General features: G+C 38.5%; 1 protein-coding gene across 1 annotated transcript in view; it reads left to right on the top strand.

The window, feature by feature from the left end:
* Positions 1–8: 8 nt before the first annotated feature.
* ATRX (ATRX chromatin remodeler) overlaps positions 9–26,934 on the top strand; it is a gene marked incomplete at its 3' end in the record, with an annotated part of 73,376 nt that continues 46,450 nt past the window's right edge. Inside the window, exons 1-9 of the mRNA XM_079541944.1 lie at positions 9–43; positions 8,733–8,845; positions 12,397–12,452; positions 12,898–12,950; positions 14,616–14,740; positions 15,983–16,102; positions 19,590–19,699; positions 21,850–21,917; positions 22,713–25,618. Of these exons, the coding sequence (XP_079398070.1) occupies positions 24–43; positions 8,733–8,845; positions 12,397–12,452; positions 12,898–12,950; positions 14,616–14,740; positions 15,983–16,102; positions 19,590–19,699; positions 21,850–21,917; positions 22,713–25,618 (3,571 nt within the window). The 5' untranslated portion in view covers positions 9–23. The remainder of the gene's footprint in view (positions 44–8,732; positions 8,846–12,396; positions 12,453–12,897; positions 12,951–14,615; positions 14,741–15,982; positions 16,103–19,589; positions 19,700–21,849; positions 21,918–22,712; positions 25,619–26,934) is intronic.

Genomic DNA, 26,934 nt, shown 5'->3' on the forward strand with positions numbered 1-26,934 from the left:
CACCGAGCAGCGGCGGCGGAGACATGACCGCAGAGCCCATGAGGTACGACCCGGGGCCCTCAACCGCCGGGGCGTCGGGCGGCGGCCCCCGCCGGCCCCGCCGAGGGGAGGAGGGGCCGGCGGCGCGCATCGCTCCCGCCGCGTGCGCGGCCGTTGCCGTCGGCCGACCTCGGCGGCGCCACCGCTCGGCTCGGTTCGGCCAGGGCGGGGCCGGGCCGGTGCTCGAGGCGGCGGGGCCGGCGGAGGCCGGGCTGGGGGAGGGGGCGGCGGCGGGAGGCCGAGCGGGAAGCGCAGGGGGAGGGGACGGCGGCGGAGGCGGCCGGGCGCGGGCCGGCGGCGGGCGCTCTTCTGGTAACCGCCGCGCGCGGCTATCGTCGTCGGGCGGGGAGCGGGGCCGCGCCGCTCCGCCCCGCTCCGTCCCACTCCGTCCCGGTTCTCGCTCCCGGCCGGTGGGCGCCGCGGCGCCGTGCCCTGCGGCTGTCAGCCCCCGCCCCACGTGTCCGCTCGTAGTACTCTGCCCGCTCCTTCCCGCGCCCTTCGCTGGCGCGTCCCGCTCTTGCTGAGGGGCGGCTCCCGCCGCGCCGACGGGGATGAACCGTTCCCATTCGGCTGCGTAAACTAAATAAGCTGGTATAAACCGAGCCGGTGCCGCCAGGCGCCATGTTAAAGCCTTAATGCAGAGTTGGGCTTGGATGTTTTCGGTTTGTAGTTAGGCTGAAGGGGCTGATCAGCGCTGTCAGTCGCACAGAAATATTCCACATGCCTGAGGCAGCTCGTAAACAATAAAGCATTGTTTCTGAGCCCTCAAAAATGTTGCGTCTGACTTCAGCATCAAACAAGATGTTAAGAAAGAGGAGCAGCACGCTGTCGTAGGTACCGAGCCGCCAAGTTTCTTCTGAGGTTGTATTTGTGTTTCTTCACCCCCGGTTTCAGACTTCCCCTGAGCGGTTCAGTGATGACCACTGAGTTTAACAGAAGTTAAAAGGTGGGAAATTTTTTTTTTTTTTTTTTTTTTTGCTCTTTTGTACTGCTTGATTTTAATGCCTCAAAATTTCAGAGGAAACAATGTATGTACGTGGATTCTAACTCAAAAAATTATAGTATTGTTGTTACTGATGCTGATCACGTGCTAGATGCAAGTCATAAGCACTACAAACATACGTTATGTGCTGCATGACTTCCCAGCAGCTACCAATTTCTTCTGCTTGCTTCATGTTGTAAAACAGGTTGCCCATCTCTCACTCCTCCCCACGCCTTTACAGCATTGGGACAGTTTATACCAGCTTTTTGTTGGATTGATTATTTTATTTGTAGACTGAAAAGCAAATAGAGGAATTTTTTTCTTTCATCTTCAGTCTTTGAAAAGCAGGAGTGGAGTTTGATTTCTGTATGGCATGAAGAGTTTGCTTCAATATTCTTGTGTTGACGTAGCACAGGAATTAATGGGAAAAGGCTGCTTTAGAATACGTTGCAGTGGAATTTAGATAATACAGAAGGTCAGACCTTTACCTGCAGGTGGAAAGGTTAAATTGGATTACTTCAAGAGTTTCACTTGTATGCTTGAAGTTGAGGAAGTATGTTCAAGGTGGATTTGAGTTTGTATGTAATCTCTGGGGTGAATGTCCATGCAGTAAGGCCCTGTGACAAACAACTTGTACGTAGCTGCACACAGTATTTTTTGGTGCTCCAGACTTTTTTTCTGCTCATTAACTCAGTTCTCAGTCAGTGCAGGTGTCTTTGATGATCCTTGTTCCACACAGAGCTCATCTTGAGTTTTTTAGTGTATGGGAAAAGTTCTGTGCTAGATACCAAGCATTATGTTGTTTGGTGCTGTGGTTTCAGGGTTATGAGCACATTGATTGCAAGAGCTTTTCTCTTATTTTATCAGTTCAAGTTCTACTAATACTAGAGAGAATGGGAGGGTAGAGGAAAGCACTATGAATGCACTCTTGATGTATTGATGCATTGGAACAGAGGCAGAGGTGCTCTCCACTTGTTTGCACACACATGCAGGCGCGTTTCTCTGCTCACATAGAACACAGTGTTCTTTGCTCTCATTTCCAGCAAGCCGTGCTGGTCTGCCAGCTGCTGCCTTTCTGTCATCGTGCACCATCTCCCTGCTTGTTTGTTTATTGAGATTTTTGGACCACAGTTTCACATAAAACTTGCTTTATTTTTCTTTTTAAAATGGAGGGATCTTTGTTGTAAAGTCCGGGTCTGTTCCTACCAGTCATTTCATACATTGAAGTGAATAAGCACAATAGAAAAAGAAAACAAATTTTGAGTCTTGGACCATCCAGGAGGCGGTGTTCCAACATTACCTATAATTTTCAGGTTAACTTTTTATGCTTTAGTCTTCCCAATGTGCAATATGGGTTCTGTATTCTTTAATCACTTGAATTTCTTTGTTCTGTGTGAATTATATTTCAGGATTGTACGAGGCATGCTATTTAATGCCACAATAATCTACCAGGAAATAAGTCCATAGTAATTGTATGTGTTGTCTGAAGGCACAGTGCGAGTTAGCAGGCTGTCACACAATCATGTCAAATGGGTGTAAGCAGATTTTGTGCTTTTCTTGAGCAAATAGTCAAAACTTTAGGCTGGCTGTCACCTTGTGTGCCAGATGTGTCCTTGAGCCAACGTGTTCACACAGAAGTGAAATTCCTCCCAGAGAGTCTTGCTGCAGTGGCTGTTGCTTCTGTTTCTGTATAGTACTGTCTGTTATGGTTTTGTGTCCTTTGTGTTGTGGTTTCTGTAGGGCTTAAGTAGAGGTGCCTTATTCTCCTCTGAGATAATATGGTGTGAGAAAGGAATGGCCCTAACCTTACTGAAACTTGAAATTCCCATTTTCATCACAGATTCCGTGTGCACTTGCAACACCTGTAATGAAGGAAGTAAAGGTTGATGCTTTTTCCTTGTATATAGCTTACCAAAAGAAAGTACCTGAACAGAAGACAGTGCTAACACGCTATGTTCACCACGAGAACAAACGGCTGTGACAAATGATGTTTGTAGATGGGATCGCTGGATAGGCCTTTTATAAGCAGGGAGGCCTAGGGATACTGCTGACCCTCATGAAATCCCATTTCGTATTGCTGGAGTCTGTGCCTGCAGGTGGTTTAGAAATATGAATCGGTTCGCAGGTCGGTCAGTGCTGCAGGTTCTGGTGGTGAGTCAGGAGGGGGAAGACAAAATTGTCAAAATTCACTGGCAGGTATAATGGGAGACTTAATATTGACTTAAAAGATAGTGAGTAGGTAAAGTTCTCTAATTAACTAAAGGGCAGTACTAAGCTGTCAGAATTTTTTTGTGACGTCCAGCCACAAAGAGTTTTCATGCAAGACAGATAAAGGATTGATTGGTGTGAATCTTTAGTGTTATTTTTTAAGAAAAGGAGCGTAACCATGGAACAAAAACCAACTTCAGTTCACAGGTTGTTGCCCACAGTCGGCTTCAGTGCCGTTCAGGAAAGGCAGTTTATTTATCTGCAAGCTGCATAGCTGTAGAATTTTCTGTCTTAATACATCTAATGCTAGAAGCTGTATTGAGCAGATAGATCTGCTAGAATGCAGAAACAACAATTCTGGCAATAAATTCAGCATTGTTAGTGGGGCAATCTGAGATGGCTGTATTTTTGGAAAATAAAAGGACTGTGCTTCAGCAGGGCCATAACCCTGAAAAGTGGGTAACAGGTCTGATTGGTAGTTGTAGATCTGGGAAACTAAGGAACCAGCTTTAATTCTTAGGGTTTATGATGAATGATGTCTTATTGAGAACCTTTTACAAACTTCAGAAAGTGGAAGACAAATGAAACAAAGGAGAAGATAGTCTTAGAATTAGAGACTAAAAGCCATTGTGTGGAGCCTTTCTTTCCCTTCAAGCAAAGCACACTTCAGCTTTTGTGACAGTACTTTGTCTTGTAGGTTACACGTATGCTCGTTTCAGCTTCCTTTCCTGAATTAATGTATTAAAATACACAGTATGCCATCATTTTTGTCTCAGGTGAAAATACTACATTTAGGTTTTCACATGGTTGACTTCTGTTTTTAAGTTTACAGGCTATTTTACCATTGAAATTACAGACTTCCATATAGCATTCAAGCCTACTAAAAATGCAGTTGTAAAAACAAACCAAGAACCAAACAAAAAAGACCCTTCACTTCCCAGCAAGGCATGGTAGCTTTCAGCCAAATCCTGTTACAGTTGTTTGGATGCCATCTCAAGAAAAAGACACTGTGTAATCTTCTTTGAACGTAATAAAGGGTCTCTTATTGATTTTGAACCTTTCCCTGTGTGTCTGGAGAGAACTCAGTCTGTTCACTTGTGTGAACCTCTTGTGCTGTGCTTATACTCCAAAGTTACTTAATCCTTATAATCAAATGTCTTGAACTCTATTAGGTATTACTCGATTGAGCCCTGAGGACCAAAGAACAATCCTAACCAACATGAAAAGAGCGAGTCTGTGTTAATGAAGCCTTAACCATAGTGTCTGCAAGTTCAGCATAGTGCTAGAGGTCTACCTCTTTTCAGTCAGAGCTTCAGTATCCAGGCTCCTTCTGGCTGTATCCAATGAGTTCAGTGTAATCCAATGCCATCTGAGCACAGGAAAGTTGTTTTACTGTGAGAATGGCCAAGCATTGGAACAAGTTGAGCAGGGAGGCTCTGCGGGCTCCAGCAATGAAGGTGCTCGGCCCCGCTGGCCTGGCCGTGTTTCTGGCAGCTGCTGTAGCTGATCCTGCTTGTGCAGGAGATCTCACTAGGGGATCTTCAGAGCTGGAAGGGATCTCCCAGCCTCAGTGCTTCCCTGGTTCTTAGTGTCACATACCTGCCAACTGTAATTTTGCTGTTGCAAGTTCAGGTATCATATTGCTACTACTGAAGTTTATAAGCCTCCCCAACTGAGACTGTGATTAATATCCTCTGTCACCTGTGCTTGCAGAAAGATTTGTGCAAAGGAGCAGTGAGTTATATCAGAGAGCAGATCTAGGTTCAGCAGAAGAAATGGCTGCTTGTAATCTGGGTTGGTTTCTGTACTTAGGTTAAAACGATTGCTTATACAGTGAGTGTGGCGTAGGTGTAGTGATAGTCTCCTTTTATTTTCTGGTTATGTGTTTTCTCTGAGAGAGGCAGACTTCTGATTAGGGAACAAATTCTTTCCCAGATTTTGTCATCCTTTGCTCTCCTACAGGTCTTGCGCCATTTTGTTCACGTGTGCTCAACCACACTACATCCTTATATCAGGCTTAGTCTTAACGCTTTTCCTTACAATCATGAAAAACGTCTGTGAGGGTTTGCGGGTGACAGAATACTGGCCTGATTATATCAAGACTTTAGCGATAAGAAGGCAAATTACATGCTGGGGGGGAAGGAAGAATACCTTCTAACTGTTCTGGATCTGTATGTTGAATTAAATGACATCAGCTTTGGCTTTACTTATAGTAAAACAGTTATTTTTTAAAGATGTTCTTGTTAGTAATGTATTAGATACAGGAAGGCTTTCAAAAGTCACGTTCTTGTCTCCGTCAGGGCTTTGGATGCACCTCTGCTAGCATTTAAAACAAGTTCATTTTTGAAGAGTCCGTCTGCTTGATAACACAAGGGGCTTGGAGTGCACAAACAGGTTTCTTCTGGGTAGAACTGAGCTGAAAGATGTGCTGCAGCAGTCCTGGTGTGCTCCAGCTGTTAATGCCTGAGCAGTCTGCAGGACTGCGCTGTAACTGAGTTAAAGCAACGCGTGTATTGTGGTAGTGGGTAGCAGCTGTTGTCAAGTCTTGTGCTATGATAGAAGCCTGGTCTTTTTCTCTATTTTCCTCTTTCCCTGGTCTTAATTAAAATATTCAAACTTCTGCTATGGGTTGTTATGTTTGTCCATCACAGAGATACTGTTACAAATAGATGATGTTTGCCTACAGTCTGGTGGTTTTAAAGATCATCTGGTCTTAATTTTCTTTATTTTTTCAAGTATTGTTTAGTTTTGTCTGCTTAATAGTTGCTACTCTGCAGTATTTCTTTGGAAATGCCAAGGTGAAAAATAATTTAAGCTGAAGCGACTGTAAAGATGGTTTAAAAATGAATTTGTCTAAAATCTTTAAGGCAGCTGAGAACTGAAAACCAAAACATTTCGCAAAAGCGTGTTTGTAACCAAACTGATGGAGTTGGATAAAAAGCTGGAAAACGCTCCTGTATTGCTGGCTTGCAGAGCCATTTGTAACCCAACTTTGTCTGGAAGGTGGTGGGATCCTGTGTGTTTTGTTTTTTAAAAACAGCTCTAAAACATTCTTCCAGATTTTGACAATAGGTGGAGCATTCTCTACCTACATTTAAAAAAAAAAAAAAGAGCTATCTGAGGGGAGAATAAATAGAAATAGAAGGTGATAACAAGTTTCTTCCAGTGCAGTTTCACAATGTAATCCAACATGACCCGGGTTTGCTGCCGAAATGAGCAATCCTGCCCTTCCTTATGGCCTGGCCATGAATTTGCAGCACCTATCCTGCCACGAGACACAGCGGTCCCGTGAATGTGTAGCAAATCGGATGCAAATGGAAACTGTTCTGTAGCATTTTATTTTGTCTGAGATGGTTTGACTTGTTACACACAGAGTGATCATTAGTAATGTGGTTGATGGGTTAAGCACAGGGGGACAGTAATTAGCAGGCAGAGTGAATTCAGTCTGTTGTGTCTAGCTAGGTGAGGACACAACACTTCACCTCTCCCCTGCACTCCCTCCTTGTTCTTCTGCGTTGTGTTCATTTGTCACAGCAGTTAACATAATGCAGACTGTCTCACTCGTTACTGGGATAAATGGTGTCCCAGCCGTTGCTGGTTAAGGTTACAGAACTTGCTCTGAATTTAGGTGAGAAATTGTATTCTTGGGTGATACTTCCTCAAGGTCACAAATCAAGTTCATGGCCAAACCAGTAATAGTAGGACATGTCTTCTTTCATTCTTGTTCTAATTAAGCTAAACTGTGTTGAAATAGTTCTAGACTGATGGTGAAGCTTTTCCTTTGTATGTGCAAGCCTGAAATGGCTAGGAAATAACATAGAGATGGTTGATTCATGGAGGAGTGAGACTTGCTTTGCTTATTACTTCTAAGATGTTATTAAGTTTTAGACTCCTGTGCATTTTTTAATGCACATTTTAAATGTTGTGATCTATTTATTGTGTCAGTTTGTGACAATATGTTAAAAAGAATAAGGATTTTGCTGTAAAAGGTTTTATACAAAAGCAGGGAAAGCATTGCTGTAATTCCTTTGGGTTGAGGTGCAGTAGCCCTTAGTTAAGTTTAAACTGTTACTCCTTAATACAGGCTGATGCTACAAAATGCTGAATAATCCAGAGGAAAAGCAAGCTGAGGAGGCATTTTAGTATTAGTTTGTACATTCTTTTAATGTGCTAGCATGAACATTTTTGTTCTGGAAATGATGCTTCTAGGTTAGTTAGGATGAGAGGCAGTAGTTGGTAGCTGATCATGTTCTAAGCTATTAGTCACAAAGACATGTGTAGTGTTCTGAATGTTTTATATAGAGAACAAGGATATTATAACTTGTTTCAGTAACAGCGTTTTAGAAGATAATAAAGAGAGACAAGTTATTTCTAAATAATAGTTAAGTTGAAAGTTGGGAGTTGATATTTATTGATGTGTTCAGAAAACAGTGGAGATGGTGACAGCAAGGGGATTGAGCTTCTGATAAATACTCAAAGGACACTACAAGCTGTAGAACAGGGCAAGAGAACATTATTTCCTGTTGCTGTCAAAAGACAATTTTGAAAGTAAGAGATGGGAGATGGGGGGAGAAAAAAGTGAAAAGGAGAGACGTCTGTAGCCTTTAACTGGGCTGACTTATGGAGTGGATGATATAGTTGAGCAGTTTGAGAAACCGTATCTAATAGCGGACAAGGTCTGATGACTCAGACTTATCAGCTGGCAGATTTCTGGGAGTTGATAGCGTCTGGAAGGGAAGCAGCAACCAACAGCTGAGAGTGGCAGCTTGTGATAACAGGGTCTGAGGACATGACTGCCATTGGTCTTACTCAGTATAGCTGCAGCCAGGAAAAGGCACCTGTCCAGGAAATTGTGGATGCTATAGGTGGAAAAAATGAGCATGAAATAGGTGACATAAAATGCAAGGGAATAGAATGTGTGTGAATCATGAAGGAGTATGCCTTTATAGCAAAAGCATGGGGCAAAACTGTTGCCTTTTTACTGTGATGATTGAGGAAACAGGACTGGTGATTCTTGGTGTCTAAAACTGCCTGGTGAAAATTCCAAGCATAATACTCATGAACTGATCTGATTGTGCTTGGTCGTATTTGACAAAATAAATGCAGAATGCATTATATATATATTTATGTATGTATGTATATGTATGTAGTTGGTTTAATATAAGCTTTGGGTAAGAACAATCTCACATGTTCACCTAGCTAAAACCAGCTTAAAATGTTTATTGTCTTTGTTAAGAGTCTGTTGGCTCTTGCTAAGAGTCTTCAGTGCTTTTTTGTGTATGTATCAAAAAGGCTACTTTGTTGTTTTGGTTTTTGTTTCTTTTTAGTGTAAGGTTTAATAAAATTGTATGGTTTTTATTTGCTTTGTAGTATTATGTGTTCAGGTCATGAGTAACTTTCCCCTGTAGATGTGTGTTAATTGAGATTCAACATCACTCCTTTCAGGCATGCTAAATTAGCGTGAGACCTACAGTAACTTCAAGTTTCACTTCTATTTTGACAGTGAAAGCAAGTTGAATACATTGGTGCAGAAACTCCATGACTTCTTGGCTCACTCATCAGAGGAATCTGAGGACACAAACTCTCCTCCAGCACTATCTAAAACCAAAAGCCTAGGTAAAATGGCATTTTATGTTTTAAGTTTAAACATATATATGATTCTGAAGTCACATATCTTTCTGTTGTGATTTCATTGTATCACGCTTCACTAGGGCACAGTTATGCAAAATCCCAGTGTGATTTAGTTAAGTGGTTCTATTTTGATAGATTCATACAGCCTTTGACACAAGATTTCTTTCAGTTAAAATAATGCGTTTAAATGTGAATGAAGCTAATTCTGCTGGTAGTTCGCCTTCTCTGAAACGTGAGATGGCAAACATGCATGCATTTGCCTGTGGTGGGAGTTCCTTTTTCATCTTTCCTGAATGTGAGGGCAGTATTTTGTTTCTTTTGCTGCAGTGAACTTTTTGCAGTCCTTGTGGTTGGGGCAGAAGATGTTGAGATTGTGCTTTCATAATTATCTGAAAAAGATGCCTATATTTATTTGGAAACACTCAGAAACAAAATAACTGAAAAAACATGCTGGACTAAATCAAATATGGCATTAGAAATTTGTACTTACAAGTTAAACATTAGTAATAAATTTTAAATAGCGTGATTGCATTCATAAGAAGCAGAAATTTTTCATAGCAGTACCATATACAATTTGTTTCCAAATTTGACTGGGTACAGGTACACAACTTTCCAGGCACTGCTGTTTCATGAGCTAAAAATTATACTGAAATGATAGAGTGCAGGAGAATGGGAGTGTGTTGGCTGTGGTGTGGAGTTTATTTTTAAACTGTTGTTGTAAGTAATAAAGCTGCGTGTTTGCTGGTGTGCAGTTTTTCTTTTGATGTTTATCTTGAGAATGTACTGCCATGTGCTCCTGTCTGCCTTGTGTCAGCATCTGACTGAACCGTTAACAAAGGAGAAAGTAGCACACAAATAATTTCTTAAACAGAATAAGAAATCGAACTGCTGTAGATGCATGCATTTAAGGTGAGATTTTGCTACATAGCATACTTTTTTTTAAAATTTATTGATTTTTTTTTTTTTCCCTTTATCCTGTATAGATATCAAATAGAATTTGGCTGCTTGTCTCAGAATTCAAACATACTGTGAAACAGAAGTACACAGAGGTTGTGGAGCTGTTGGAGTGGGTCCAGAGGAGGGTCACAAAGATGCTCAGAAGTCTGGAGTGCTTCCCTTATGAAGATAGGCTGAGGGAGCTGGGCTTGTTCAGCCTGGAGAAAAGAAGGCTGCAGGGAGACCTCATTGCAGCCTACCTGTATTTAAAAGGGGGGTTAATAAAAAGGAGGGGAATCAACTTTTTACTTGAGTAGATAGTGAGTAGCACAAGAGGGAATGGTTTTAAGCTTAAGGAGGGAAGGTTTAGGTTGGATGTCAAGGGGAAGTTCTTTACAATGAGAGTGGTGAGGTGCTGGAACAGCTGCCTAGAGAGGCTGTAGATGCCCCGTCCCTGGAGGTGTTCAAGGCCAGGTTGGATGAGGCACTGCACAGCTTGGTCTGGTACCAGATCTGGAGGATGGTGGCCCTGCGTGTGGCAGGGGGGTGGAACTTGCTGATCCTTGGGGTCCCTTCCAATCCAGTCCATTCTGTGATGCTGTAATTCTACACTGACTAATTAATAGAAGACGTGCTTCATTATTGTTTAGATATATATTTTTTCCAAAGAAAGAGCATATTGAAGTTGAAGCATGAAGGATTAAACACTTAAATATTAGAAAATGCCGGAATTAACTGTGCAAGCTTACTTCCTAGCTTTTTGTGCATAACATGATGTCTCTTGGAAGTACCCTATTCACGCTTTTTTTTTTTCTCCACTGACTGCTTTTTCAGTGTATAAATGATCGACGTGATTGGAGCCAAATCAGGTTTATATATTAATGGATCTCATTTTTGTCCAGAATATGGAGGATAAATTAATTATTAGGTGTTGTAAAGGGTAAGAGATGATGATGGAGATGATTGTGTGGCTCAAAGGATTTGGGACATGTCCATGACACACACATAAATCAACTGAAATGTGTAACAGATGCTTATGGAGTACTTGATCATGTGGAATTTAGTGTACTGTGATGCGTATGTGGTAGCAGCAATAAGTAAAGTGAACTTGCACGGATAACCTTAATTCTGGCTTTTCTTAAATTTTGAGTACTTGATTTTACAGCCTTATGTTGTTTCTTTATCCTCTGCATTCGTATCGGATGTCTCTCTCCTCTACATTGCGTGGGTGCCAGCAGGAGGATCATTGAGAGAGCGTAGGAGAGACTGACTTCCTGCTCTTGTATCAAGTGACCAGCCTCTGCCCGGGAGCAGCAGTCACAGGGGAAATTCTGCGCTCTCATAGCCGTGGAGTGGATGGAGCATGTGCAGTTTGGTCAGCACTAGGAGCTGTGAGGGGGTTCGGCATGCTTGGTCATTCTGTGGGGATGGCGCATGTACAGTCCAGTCACCCAGGAGCTGTGAGATGGAGGAGCATGTTCGTTCAGTTGCTTTTGGGAATAGCGCATGTGCAGTCTGAGGGCAGAATCTGCACAGCCTTGATCTACCGGCATCAAATCGATCCGTACTGAGCCTGTACAGACTGTGGCATGTCCCAGAGATTTAGTAGTTGATCCAAAATGAGGCACAAATAGAAGGTGGACCGAGTCCCACCCCCAAAGGAAATGGAACTCTTCTGCCACGTTTCAGGTTCACTCCTTCGTGTGGTGGAATGCCTACGATATTCCAGAGAGGAATTTCCCTTTTTTAAAGGGGATAAAAGCTTGGCGTGCAGAAATGGCTGGATAATTTATACTAAAATTTATCCATACAGTTCAGTTTTAAGTCAAATACCCAGCATGAAATTTTCTAGTAATTTTTTTTTGTCTAAAGTAAAATAAAATTGTTTAGCTTTTTCCCCAAGTGTAGTATGTCAGGAAAGACTAAGTTACACTGCTAACAGTCTAATGTTATAGAAGGAAATGATGATATTTATTCAGTTTTTCTGTTTTCTGTTATACTGTCACTTGCATGTTTCTCAGTAGTACATCTGTTACAATACTACTATTTTTATACCTTTCAAGCAACTTCGTGCAAATGTCATTAAACCACTGAACTAAAACATTCCCTTCCATCACCTGGACTGGTGGATGAAGCAGATAGTCAGAAGATATCTGTCTTTAGCTTTTATATTCCACGGCTACTAGGATCAAGAAATGAGAATTCTCTTTCGTGTCCTGATGTTTGTGCATAGCTTATAATCCCAAATTTAACATCGTGTTTTTAATATTAAAATGTGTAAGAGAAATCCTTCACTCCTTACAGATTAAAAAAAGCACTCTGTTATCCCTGCGTACACAGTTGTGTTCTCATGTCTTGAAATTCACTTAATATAGGCTCTCTTTCAGCCTATCCTACAAAACTGAAAGTTATTTCAAAATGATTTCTGTGAAATTTAAGTCATGAAGTCAGTTTTATTTCACTGTTGTACAAAAGTTGATCTGTGAAAGTCACACAGCCATCTTTATTAATGCTGATGAAGCATAAAAAATGCTGTGAGATAGCATGTGAAGAACTACTAATATTTCTTTGGGTTCAGTGGATTATTTTTCTTTCCATAGGTAAAAGTAGAGAACCTGAAAGAAGTCCAACCTCAATGGAGAACAGTCGAGAAGAGGTAGGAATAAAAATACTTTTGACTAGTCTAGAGTGGCTAATGTGTAGGAAATATTGCCATTAGCAATAAGTGCTTCAAGAATATTGACAGAGCCATATGCAGAAAATCTCCTGTTTGCTGAATAGAAACTTCAGCTGTAAAATATACATTTAAAAATATTTAAAATTCGGAATGAAACTGTGATATGGGCATGCAAACCAGCTTATTTTTCCCTCATCTCCTTCTTTAAATTATTGAAATACTCAAGTTTACTTGTTAGTCTGATGTACAACAATTCCTGTGTAAAATGTTTCTTAATGCACTTTTTATTTGTTTTTAATTATTTGTAAGAGGTGGTGACTTCTGAGATGCATTGTTGGTGCTCAAGTGAATGGAACAAGAAGATGCTTCTGTTGACAGGTGACTTGATCACAAGTGTGGTGACTTTTTTTTTCTTATTTTTTAGGGTGGTAGTTCTTCAGAAAGAGTCACGTTGTTAGGATCGTCACGCTCAAAAAGGTTGGTGTGGAAAACAAAAAGGAAGAAATTACTTTCTATCATCTGAAAGTATGGAGAAGTCTCTGTGCCGTGCCAGATGCTGGCAGTATGCACCATTTGAGGTCCACAGAGCTAGCAGAGTTCTAGTATGACAAAGGCATTGTACCATATTTAAAATGCAAATGATTTTTCATGGTCAGAGGTTGAGATCATAAAGCTTAATTTTTATTTACAACAATACAGTGGGATTATCCTACATTTTATGACTATTCAGGATTTAACAATTGCTTAAACAATTATTACTTTTCCTCTTGCTCTTTCAACACATGGGATTCTTTCAGTGATGTAAGTTGGGGCATACAGAAAAAAGTTTTATGTACCTTATTGGTGGAGAACCAAAATGTGCTAAAAGTTGTCCTGGGCAGGAACTGTACCTTTGATTTAAAAATAAATACATAAAAGATGTAGAGTTAACTGTTTACCAATTTGAGACTGCGGAAGAAAAATTGTATGTGACCTAAATAGCATCAGTCAAGCCTCCTCTCGTAAAATTCCTGCTCATTCTGCTGATGTTCTTTGTGCTTTTTTTTTTTCTTTTTTTTTTTTTTTCCAATTTTATTATCCTGGTATACTGTGTAGATCAGTGAGCTCTTCTAAGTGCCAGCCTTGAACAGCTTCCTTCTTAGTGTTCTCCACAAAGTGTTCTGTGTCTCTTTTCAGTCTTACAGTTAACCACGTTTGTTCGTTGTATCACGCCTGTTGGAATTAAATGACATTCTTCATTCTCTGTTATCTGTTCGGCTTGATTCTGTATTTGCAAGTTTGGTTTTGTGTTTGACTTTAATTTCTCCCTTCTGAATTCATTCTCCTGCCAGCCTTTTTTATTTAGAGCCTTTCAGTAGTCCTGTTTTTTTTTACTTCCAGTCTATCATTAAAGGTATGGTTGCTCATGCACTTACTGCACTGTGTCTGATACTGAGAAAAACAGCATCCTGCATTGACTTCAGTAGTTCATGTATTACCTTCAGACCACAGTAAATTACTCTCTATGGATTAATATATTTTTCCTGCCATGACATAGTATATTCATTCGTGTTAAGGGGTTCAGTTCTGAATTATTTTTATGTGAGATTTTGGCTGCCGGTTTTCATATTAAACAGTCAGCTTTTTAATTTCTTTCTGCACTTCCTATATTTCCTTGCAAGTGTCTTTTCAGCTGAGCTGTCATTTGCTAATATCTGTGTGTTCTCTTCGGGCTGCCTGTTAAAATTGGAACAATGTTTAAGATTTCTGAGCATTCATCCAATTGGGTTTTATTCTGGCTTTTTTTTTAAATTTCAAATAAAAGTGTGACTTCCTGCATACCTTTTTTAAAAACACATCAAACCTTGATCTGACCTCCCAGAAACCCTCAAACCGTATAGTAGGCATGTGAAAAAACAGTAATCCTTTATTCATTTATCTACTTAATTCACCTAAGAGTGTAGAGTTCCATGTCCCAATACCAGGTAAATTGCCGTGCAGCTTATTTATTATAATAACTCAGAGCATTCTGCTTTATGTTTTAAATTGATGAAAGTGCAGGTTTCCCCAATTGGCATGGTGTTCTGCTTGCAAAGTACCAGGCTTACCTGTACCACAATATGTAATATTTGTCACAGTATGGATTTTTTTCTGTCTGTGCAGGAAACCTACAGTTGTAACAAAGTATGTTGGATCAGATGAGGAACAAATCTTAGATGAGACTGTAAATGAAGATAATTCAAATGAAAACTCAGAAAATGATGTTGATATGAAAAGCTTGCCTAAAGGTAGTTCACGTCCTTCTTTGTTTCTGAATTCAACAAATAGAAAAGATTATGATGCAGCATAGGTACTTAAGTAGAATGCACATGTATTAGTAAAATACCTCTCCTAGATCCTGTTGACTTTATATATAAATATATATAAACATTCGTGTGTGTCTCCCTCCCCTTGCAAACACTTGTAAGAGGAAATCCTGTTTCCAAGCACTTTTAAGTTTGAACCCATCGTACTTAAAGATGTCATGTACCAGGATGTGCTGATGGCTCAATTTCAAATGCTTATGGACCTTTGTGTGAAACCATCATGTAACAGAGAAAAAATTTCTATTCTTAGAAATCTCAAACTCTGTAACTTGCAAATCACGTTGGTTTTAATTTATTTTATTCTTCTGGCTCTGGAGTTTATTGAGAAATAGAAAAGTGAGACTAAACGGGGGGGCGAAATCATTATTCTTAAGGCACCCTTTAAAATAGTCATTACTATAAACTTACATTCTACTCTCTTTAGTGGGATTTTGATTAATCTCATGTATTTCTTACCTCTGAACGTTAAAGAAAACCTTGGAGAGACTGCTCCTATTTACTCCATGAGAAGCAGTTCTTGAAGTACCTTTTCTCAGAATGTTCAATTATTTCTAGGGTCTTTGTAATGAAAGTGTTAAAACCGAGTTCCAGGTAGGAAAGATGTTTTATTGAATTCATATGATTTCAGTTAGTATTGTACTTTGTTAACATAAAAGTAGATTTTTCTGAATTTTACTAAAGAAAAAAAGATTCTCTTGCTTTCTCATTTATTTCACACTGAAATAAGATGAGGGAAACTGGATGGAAGGGGAAATAGAGAGAAGAGTAATTACTTTAAGGCTTCCGGTAGGTTTAAGTGACCCAACTGAAGTCCTTTAGTTGCAGCATTGTGCTGGAGATGCTTTCCCAGCAGTGTGATAATTCTCTTCTGCACATATCACATCAGGGTAGGCAGTGCAGTATTTACTTCTTATGGCCTTTTCAGTCTTCAATTTTTGTTCTACAGCTGCAAAATGGACACAGCTTGAAGTGTGTGGTGTTTTATTTATTAATTTATTATTTCCTTTTTTGTGCTGTGAACACCTGTACATTCAAACTTTTGAGTATTAGTCAACAAACTGCACTTTTTTTTTCAAGATACTATGTTGACATTTATTTAAAAAAGACTTTTGCACTTAATTTGGATGTGTAATGGTTTCCAATTTCTAAATGAAATTATTCTAGGTACAGTGGTTGTACAGCCTGAGCCAGTGCTGAATGAAGACAAAGATGATTTTAAAGGGCCTGAATTTAGAAGCAGAAATACCGTTAAAATGAAACCTGAAGTCCCCAAAAAGCGTGGAGGTAAATACAATTTAAAACATTTATTGAAGTGGGTTTAAATTGCTGCTTTTGACCACATTTGGTACATCTAAAAATTGTTCATATTTCTAATAAATTATCCTCAAAATACCTCCACTCTTCTGGCTTTTTGTTCAATAAAGGATAATAGCTGGCTGATATTAGCCTCCATTGCTGCCCCTGCAATGCAGCAGTGAAAGCTAAGATCAGTTCTCATTAAACCTCTTATTTTCAGTAGCTATAGGATGCATCATTAGGTACTCCATATGGACCCTTCTTGCTTTGTATTCAGAACAGTTGCTTACTTGGAAGCAGATGTTACAAGTATTCCTTTTTTTAAGGAATTACATTGGAATACCACTGGTAGGGGAGCGCTCACTCTCCAGGAAAATGATCGTGTTTGAGCAGGGACATATATAGACATAACTACCTGTCAGTGGTAACAAGAAAGCTCAAACCTCTGATGGAATTCAAAGGCTTTTACAGATTTTTTGAAAAAACTTGTGGGAAATTCCCAACCAGTAGTGCCCTTTTAAGGATTATCTTTGGACAGCTGCTTTGCCAGCTTGGTTTTTTGTATGCTAAAATTGAGATGTTATGTAGGTAACATAGAGATAACATAACATTGAGATGTTATAATAGGTAATCACTACCTATCAGGTAGTGATTAGTAGCAATTCCTCTCTCTCATATATTTCCAAAAGTTAGATGGGCTCTTTTACATGCAATTAGATCTTCCTGTTGTGTCATTTGAGATACCTGCTCTCTTTTTAGTGTGTTACAATTTCATAAGTGCTCTTTATCTGAGGATGAAGAAAAGTAAAACACAGCTATGAGGAAGTGTGTAGGGGCTTGTGCTTATGTTCCGTTGCATCTCTAAATTATTGATCTTTGAAAGTTAGTTCAGTTATATAAATAGAAAACATTCTATCTAGCATAGAGGGTTATTTTTTGCAGTTGTGTTGATAGCAGTTTTACAAGAGATCCAACTGAAATCTTGAGGGCTATAACATTGCATAGGGCCGGTTTGCTTGAGCTTTATGGTCTGTGTGTGCATCCTCAGGACAGTTCATTTGACCTGCACTCCCAGCTGTTATTTTTCCATCCCTAGAGAATTTGATGGCATTCCGTTGTGTATCTGGACTAGCTGATTGTGCTAGTTCCTTGCAGGAGGTAATGGTTTTGGAAAGAATATCAAGAGTTTGCTTAGACCATGCCTTTCCTGAGGTGAAGCTTAGCTCCCTGCTGGTAAATCTTTGACTGTTAAGCTCCTGTCTACTTTCTAGAAATTGGGGTAGGTACTGTCTGCTGCTGTGTTGTCCCCGTTTCCAGTACAGGAAAGGTAGGACTGCAGTCCTGACTGCAGTCTGCCTCAAGAGCAGCTGGATTAGGAATGTATTTGAAGAGTTTTGATTTGTGACACTCACAGAAAAAGTAGCGCAGATACATTTATTCTACACTTGCTACAGGCAAGTTACATGAAGCGGCCACTGCCTTTCTCTTGCTGCTAGAATGGGATGCTTGGCCTGTGCTCAAACAAGATTAAGCATTACTGCTTTAAGCAGGTAAGCGTGCAGTCCCAGTAACTTGATATTCAGAATTCTATGCACGGTACACATAGATAAATAATAAAGTATATTTTTTAAAAAGCCAGCACATCTTTTTCTTTGCAGATTGGATCTTTTGTATTTTCATTAGGACTTACAGGTGTAATTTTATAAGAAATATTAGTAGTAGTGGAACTGTCCTGCCTTTCTAGCATCCAAATGGCCTTAAGCAGTACTATAAGGCATTGTGCCAGTCCTTACTTTCAGGTTTCCTGTCCACAAAATGGTTATGACTGTATCTTTACTAACAAACTCATAGTTAGGAGTGTTTTTAAAATATTTTCTCAGTGCTAATGAATTAGTTGTTACTTAATTTCTTCAGACCATTATCCTTTGTAGTAGTGATGTGATTTAAAGATTGACCTCATGAATAGATTCTTTTTTCTAGTGCCAACTTGCAGACTTTAGGAAGAAGGCAGTAGTATTTCCCCTCAAAGTTCTAGAGAAATTGGAAATGGCTTGAGAATTGACAACAAACAGCTTGTTCCTCTCAGTTTCTTGTATCCATTTAAGGACTGCCATATTTTAAAAAGTCTGAGTAGTCTTCTATGCTGCTTATAAAATAAGGCAGTATTCTTTTGTGAGTGGTACAGTATGATGCATGTAAGTATTTGAGATTTGCCAACAGCATTTGGAACAGAGGCACTTTTGAGGTTGTAAGGGGTGCTTTGCAGATCTAACAAGCTCTGCAGTACATGCATGACTGCATTTGAGAACAACAAACTCTGAATTCACAATTTCAGACCTGGTATTTTCACTGCATTGTAACAGTGTATTAGCTCATACTGGACTTCAGTTGATCTGAAATTGTATTTCAGTAGCAACTAGCTAGTAGCTTGTGTTGTCTTTGCCTATTTTCACTCAGTTCCTTAATATTGTGGTATTGATACTTGGCTCTAATTCAGGGGTAGTTGTTCTTTAATCTATGGCCTTTACTGAGGCTGCAACCATGAAGTTAACTATTTGAGATAATTTCCTTGTGTTACTTACTGTATGTGACAGCACAGAGCATGTTACAGTTAAGCAAGGCTGTGTCAAACTTCTGTCCATTTGATCCCAAAATAAGTTTTTGGTAGCATATAGATTTAGTGTATGAACTGTCTGAAATGTTTTTCCTTTTCCCTGAAAGCATCACTCCTGCTGAAAAGTGTCTCAGTAGTACTAGTTAATGGGTTTGAAAGATTGGCAGGTAGCAAGCCTTCCAGTGCTGAATTCACCACCTTTGAAAATGAATTGGGGGATTAACATTAAGAGATGTTTTCTTAGCTAAATGTAGGTACAGCACCAGAGTAGTACACAGAATGTTGGAGGAGTCAGCAACATGGTGAGAACATATGTGTTATAGGAAAACTGTAGCTTAAAAACAAAAAAAAAAATCAAAATGGGAACAAAAAGTGAAGAAGTGTATTTCAGACAGTATTTATAAGCATTTCATTTATGTAATGGTTTTCCATAGTTCTTGTTGAGAAATTAAAACTATATGTGAGAGAATCAGCACAACAAAAATGTTAATTAAAATGTTACTTTATGAACTAAGATTTAAAGAGGAAAGAAGTGCAGAATATCAGGGTTCATTTGAAAGCTTTTTAATGGTGACTTGCATATTTAAGTGTATTCTCAGCAGTTGACCAGCTAATCTCTATTAAATCTCCCAAATGACAAAACTTATTTTGGTGCCAAGTATTAGGAGCATAAAATCTAGAAGAAAATTATTTCCATCTTTAAATGGTGAGTGATACAGAAAGATCTCTGTAATGGTAGGTGTTAAAGAACCCAACAGAAAAAATACTGTAAGAAAATGAAATAGGTATATATACAGATTTTGTTTTAAAAAGACGTCAAAATGAAAAAAAATAACGTGTGGTTTATAATCCTCTCTATAGAGGAAGGACTGCATGGAATTGTAAGCTGTACAGCTTGTGGGCAACAGGTGAACCATTTTCAAAAGGATTCAATCTATAGACATCCTACATTGAAAGTTCTTATTTGTAAGGTATGTGGTAAACAGTTCTACAGTTTGTGTTGTTTGTTTTTGTTTGAAATGTCATGATTAGTGGATTTGGGTGGGATTTTTGTGGGATTAGTTCTTGCTTTTTAGTTTGTAAATCTTTAGCTTATAAACTTTTCAGTCATTAATTGCTAAGGAAACCAGAAGTAGAAAATGAAAAAGTAAATACAGCTTAGAAATTAATATTCCCATTTTTTTGTATAGTCCAGCTAAACTCACTGTGTAATGCATTTTTTACAGGTGTAAGTCTGTACTTTCAGTGAATTCTCAATGTTAGACGGTCTATCTAAAATTTGTGACTACCTGTGATGTTATTGTAAGAATAGATTCAATTCTGGATCTCCTCATAAGGCACTATATGTAGAACAGTGTTAAAGTAAGATGTGGAAAGATAGCTTTAATCCATTTCAGTTTCAGTTTTGGACAGGTCCAGGACTGATAATCTATGGCAACCTCTGTAATAATGGTCTAGTCCATAGTCCTAAACCAGCACCTGGTTCTGCAGTTACACAGTTTATAGTGACTTCAATTTAGGTTGTAAAATGCCAGTAATGGAAGAGACAAGGAACAGGGGAGGAAGGAAATTTTGACCTCCTGTTGTGGAAAACTCTGAATTTTCAAGGAAGTGTAGAGATATGATCTATCTTCAGAGATTCTGTGTTTATAGATAGTCTCAGACATACAGAGATGCAGATTTCAGTTACAATGCACATTTAGCATTCCCTTTTGTTTCCTTCTTTGTGCTTCTTCTCTGCATCCTAGTTAATGTTACACATTCAGCTGGCATACTATCCCAGACATGTCCAGTCTAACGTTCTGGTTCATTTCTTCTACTCATTCTGTCTTGTTTCTTTCTATAAAACATACTCAGAAAAATTAGCATACTGAATGACTATTTTCAGTCTCTGCTAGAGCCCTCTTGTTCCAAGATTTGAAAATCCTTAATCTGTAATGGTACACGTTCATGTGATATATACAAGAATCCAGTTCATTTTTGAAATTTATTTAAGGTGTTGGGTTCCATAACAGCTCTTGACTGTTAAGTCTGCAAGTTAATTACATCACATATTGCTTCCCACCATTTTTGTATATCTTTAATGAATACGACTATATGATTGTGTGAGAGAGTAATGGAAGTTCTTACCCGCATGTTCTGTGTCTTCCATGTCTTCTTTCTTGCTGTTCTGATAAACAGCTCTATACTTTGGAGTCTTTCTTCAGAATCTGTGTTCTCTTGACTCCAAATATTCTGTCAAGATTCGAAACATCAGCTTTTATTGTGGGCTCTGTTTTTATTTTATTTTATTTTATTTTATTTTTTATTTGATTGAATGGATGTTTAACATTCCATGTAAAGAGATGTAATCACTTTAAGTTAAGAGATGTCAGCAACTGAACTTCTGATAAATTCTCAGTTCACTGGTTCATGGAATGTAAGGGCAAAAGTTAGCTGATAGCTTGTATTAATCCATGTGCAAAGCAGAGCTTCAAGTTTAGGAGAGCTTTCTTTACTGATGACTGGAAAAAAACATCAGAATTTAATTCAAAGGCTTCAGCAGATGAAGCCACTGCTACTGCTACATGTGCATATTACTTTCCTACAGTTATCAGCTTTTCAATGAGAATACTTAGTCTGCTCCTGGAAATCGAATACTTGGATGTTAACATCAGGATGAATACTGAAGACATTTCTATTTAAAATTTTGTGGTATCAGTGGCAAACATAAAGAACAGGTAGCAGAAAACTATGTAGGGTTGTGCTGGGGAGATGTAATTTTCTTTCTTAATGTGATATTGATGTTCCTGGAAAATTGGCAGAAAACACTTTTCTAGGTTGAAGGCTTTCAGTTGATGTTCTAGAATCTGCAAATATTAGGCCATAAAAAAGAATCTGTTACTTCATTTTCAAAAACCTTATGCCATCTGAATAAGAAATCACCTTATTGTGATTATTTGAAACCTGTTGTATCTAAGAAAGATGTTTTTTAGGTTCATAATGAACTTTAAAAGATTAGAATATTGAATACCTTTGCAAGTGATGCTTTTAATGCCTCTAGTACATGTTGAAATTGTATGAGTTACTGAAATCCATTTGACATAGTAAAAAATTGCGTGTTTTATCTCTTTATTTGCAGACATGCTACAAGTATTACATGAGCGATGACATTAGCCGTGATTCAGATGGAATGGATGAACAGTGTAGGTAAGTGTATTGAAACTTAAACAACACTCACAGATCTGCTGTTTTTTCTTTCTTGCTTTAATGAAATTGACCACTACAAAAGAGTTCAATCAATAATCATTTTTTATGAAGGATTGCTCAGTCAGTAGGTTTTTTGGAGGTATTTTGTTATTTTAAATAATTAACTGGAAAACATTTTGTAAAGAAATCTTGTAGTAAACACTTGGGAGATACCAAGTTTTTGAATTACGTGTTACCATGCAAATATTTTAATTCAAAGATGGGGGTAGAATCTCACGTTCTAAACCCTGTGAGTCACAGTAGCTTACTTTTCCAGATGTGTAACCCAGTCAAAATTCTGTAGTTTTTGCTGCCTGTGCACTTGCTTATCAAGTCAGTTTTCAGGTCTTCATCAAAGACCATGGAATCTAAATGTAGGTGATGTTTTTTTCCCTTCGTTCATGCACAGTAATACACCAGTGAAGGCTAGAAAGACTTAAGCTGATTATTTTGCTTGAAAACAAAGCAAAAAAATACATCTCAGCCAGAACATGGAAAACCAGGTTTAATTACTTTGTTTAAGGTTGTTGCTGAAATTGTTTAGCATTTGCTGGCCTTTTCAGCTTTTTGAACTGTTAATCAAGCACCTTAATGTTCTGACTTTGTAATTCAGTTGAGTGCTTTTCAGTTTCATGATGTTTATCATCTGAATTTTTAAAAAGTAGATTCATCATCAGTGAAAAATATGGAAGCTTCTCAAACGTCACCTTGATTACAGGGAGATAAGACTTTTATATTTCTTATGTCTTGTTTCAGGTGGTGTGCTGAAGGTGGAAATCTGATTTGCTGTGACTTTTGCCATAACGCCTTCTGTAAAAAGTGCATTTTGCGCAACTTGGGTAGAAAGGAGCTATCAACCATACTGGATGAAAATAACCAGTGGCATTGCTATAGCTGTCATCCAGAGCCTCTATTGGACTTGGTGACTGCGTGTGACAGCGTGTTTGAAAATTTAGAACAGTTACTGCAACAAAACAAAAAAAAGACCAAAGTTGAAACTGAAAAAAGTAAAATATACGACAATACAGTCAAATTTTCTCCAAAGAGAAATAATTCAAACTGTAATGGTGAAGAAAAAAACCTAGATGATTCGTATTCAGGTTCACTAACATATTCTTATAAAGCACTAATGGTGCCAAAAGACATGCTTAAGAAAACAAAAAAACTGGTTGAGACTACGGCAAATATGAATTCCAGTTTTGTGAGCTTTTTGAAAAAGGCTGCAGAAAATTCAGAAGTAAGCCCAGCTGTGCAACTTCGTCAGCTAAAAGCTTTTAGATCTGTGCTGGGTGACATCAAAAAAGCTCATGTGGCACTAGAAGAAGGTCTGAACCTGGAGATTCAAGCTTTGGATGTTAAAATCAAAGAGAAAAATACCAAAGAGAAAAAAACTGATGTTAGATCAGAAAAAAATGAGGTGAAGAAAGATGAAGGAAAGGAACATGTGGCATTAAAAGGGGATGACACTGTTAAGAAGCAGAAAAAAGTTGTATCAGAACAGCCTGACAATGAGCCAATGGATCAAGATGTTTCGACAGTAGAAAAAAAAGACAGCAAACGTACAAGTGGTGAAGATAAAAGGTCTGGCACAAATGAGGAACCTCAGTATGAGCCTAATAGTACAGAGGCTTTAGACATGGATATAGTGTCTGTTCCCTCATCTGTTCCTGAAGATATTTTTGAGACTCTAGAATCTGCTATGGAAATTCAGACTGCAGCAGATGAGCAAGGGAATGGAAATAGCGGAACAGATCATGAGAATCCAAATACAAAATTGACCACTCCTTTGAAAGATACCAAAGGATCTAAGCTGAAAACATCAGCTAAAGGAACCAAGGAATTGATTGTGAAATTGACTCCTGTATCCCTTTCAGAGTCTCCATTTAAATCTGAAGATCAAGACAGCAGTCTGGAAAAGGGAAGCAAGGATGAAAGAACAGAAAAATGTGATTCTGTAAAGCAAAATAGTAATGCTGATAGCGAACGTTCCACAGAGAATGAAACAGTCTCACTTGCAGAGGAATCCGATCTCAGGAGATCACCCCGTGTGAAGACCACACCTCTGAGACGCCAAACAGATGTTAATCCTTTAACATCAAATTCAGAAGAAGATAGCAATGACACAAGCAATGAAAAACGTAAGAGAAGATCATCAAAACAATCAAGAAGGAAAAAAGATAAAAGAAACTCTTCTGACAGTGCAGTTGATGGCCCTAGGCCTAATAAACTTTGTAAATCAAAAAAGCCAGCTATAGTAGATAATAGTTCCGATTCTGATGAGATGCCAGCTGTTCTTAAAGAAGTAGCTATGATGAGTCGCAGTTCTTCAGATATCGACAGCAATAGCGAATTACCAGCGAAAGATCAGAAGACTTCAAGTGTTCTGAAGGATCAACCAGTAATGGACGAAAATGGAAAGCGGAAAAGAAAAAGTTCCAGTTCTGGTTCAGATTTAGATGCCAAAAGGGGCAAGTCAGCTAAAAATTCTGCTACCGCAAAAAAGAAGCGGCAGAACTATTCAGATTCTTCGAACTATGATTCTGAGTTAGAAAAAGAAATTAAACGTTTGAGTAAAATTGAGTCTGCAAAAAAAGCTAAGAAAAAATACTCACGGAAAGAAGATAGTTACGATTCTTCTGAAGAAGAGCAGAGGAAGAAAGTCAGTAAGAAAAAGGTCTCTCCAAAGAAACAAAGAGGTAAATCTTCTGAAGATGATGCTGCTGAAAAGTCATCTCCAGAGAAGGAGATTAATCATTCATCTGAAGATAAAAAAGTTAGCGTGGGGTCAGTTGCTAAAGAAAAACTAAAGAAAAACTTAAAAGAAGAAGCTTTGAAGGGTAAGCTTGATGAGTCTTCTGATGCTGAGAAGTCTTTACTGGAGAAAGAAGAGAGTAGTCCTAAAAGTATTAAGCTAACTGAGGCTAAGAAAAACAAGGATTTTATGAAGAAAAAGGCACAGGAAGATTCTTCTTCAGAGAGTACTGAGCAATATGCAAAGAAGGAACACAGTTTTGATTCTTCAAAAGAGCAATTCAAAAACAAAAAAAGATCAGAAAACAAAGAGAAGAAATCAGAAAATTTGAAACAGAAAATCTTAAAGAAAGAACAAGAGGATTCCTCTTCTGATGTTGAAAAGTCATCTCCAGAGAAAGGAAGTTGTAATTCTTCTGAAAGTGACAAGACTAAAAATGAAACAGTGGTTAAAGAAAGGAAAAGGAGGAATGTAAGAGAGAAAGTACCTAAAAGAGCACAGGTTGATTTATCTTCTGATGCTGACAAATCTCCCCTGAAAGAGGAGAGTTCTTCTGAAGATGCTGTGCAAAGTAAAAGACGACCTGAAGTGAAGGAAAAGAAAAAAATAAGCCAGAAAAAGAAAATTACCAAGAAAGAGCAGAATGAGTCGTCCTCTTCTGATGAGGAGTCTTATGAAGACAATAAGAAAAAGATTAAAAAAGGATCCGTGAAAGAAAATAAAAGGAGTAGCTTAACAGAGAAAAAGAAAATATCAAAAAAGGTTATTGTCTCTTCCTCCTCCTCATCTGATAAGGAAGAAAATGAAGAGCAGAATTCCACAGGTGATGGAAGCAGTGATGAGCAGAAAATTATGCCAGTGACTGAAAATTTAATGCTGTCTGCTGGTACAGGATTTTGTCAGTCATCAGGTGTGCAAAATATTTTTATTTACACCTATTATTAACCTATGAATTATGGACATTTGTAAGGTTTGGGTAACGGTCTAATAATCCCCAACTGAATTATCTGTAAGGAGATAATCATACGCTTAAAAGTTTGCAGCCAGTTAAGTTTTTGAATTCTGATAGAGAAATGGCCATGTCACTTACTGTATAGCTCATCATTTCTGAAGTAAAAGGTGGAGAGGCTTAAGAAGCTGTAGTCACAGTCTGTAATTCCAACAGATGTTTCCTTGCGGCGTGGCTTTCAAAAGTGCTTGTATTCTTTTTGGCTGCTCCAGTACTGATAGCAGAAACTAGTTTTAAGTAAATTTATATTAAATATAAGTAAATATAAGTATATTTAGGATACCTGGAGAATTCAAATGAATTGAGAGCATATAGTTATGCAGTTGAGATGCCTCTAAAACCTGTGGCATTATAATATACATTTAAAAAGTCATGGAGATTGTGCATCGTGTGACCTTTGCAGCATTAAAGCACCTGTTGTCAATTAACAGAAACGTCATCACTTAGTGTTTTCATAGCAGTTTACTTAATATTGCTGCTCTGTTTTTTTCAAGATGAATTGCTCCTCCATCAATGCCTTATATCTTCAGGAAGTTAACAGAAATGTTCAGAACTATGGGATTTGGGTGGTTGGTTTTAGAGAACTTAAAAAGGAAGGGTAGTTTTCTTGTTACCTGGACTCTGCAGATGTCTGTAAGAAATGAATTTGCGAGTAAAAAAACCCTGAACTATTTGCTGTTGATTGCTGTAACAGGGGAGTTGTTTTCTATTTGCTCATTTCTAATGATGTTTCAGAAAACTTTCTGTCCATGACTTTACTGTGACTGTTGACTCCGTTATCTCCAAGTCATTAGTGAAGTTGCAAGTTAAAAATGATAACACTGTAATGTATTTGTGAAGACAGCAGAAGGATGGTGGTATTTTGGCTTTTAGAGAAACTCATTGTAGGTAGAGCCTTCTACATATTACTGCTTAGTGCAAAATGAGGTAATTTTTGTGAGGACAGTAATTTCTAGGGAGAGGGGAAAAAAAAAGTATATAAAACATCTTATTCTTTCTTCTTCCTACCAACTTGATACCCATCTCTTCACGGGCGTTTCCTCCAGTTTACTTGTGTGAAGTTAGTTTTTGCAGCTGAAATGCAGCTTTGGATTTATAGACCTATAGGAAAGAGAAGTTGGATTAATGATATTCTACATAATTACAGAAATAACAGTTGGAAAATAAGTTTCTTACTTTGCATGTCATACGGCCTTGTACTAAGTTTGTTTTTAAGA

This window comes from Tetrao urogallus, assembly GCF_951394365.1.
Source record: "Tetrao urogallus genome assembly, chromosome: 13".
Taxonomy (NCBI): Eukaryota; Metazoa; Chordata; class Aves; order Galliformes; family Phasianidae; genus Tetrao; species Tetrao urogallus.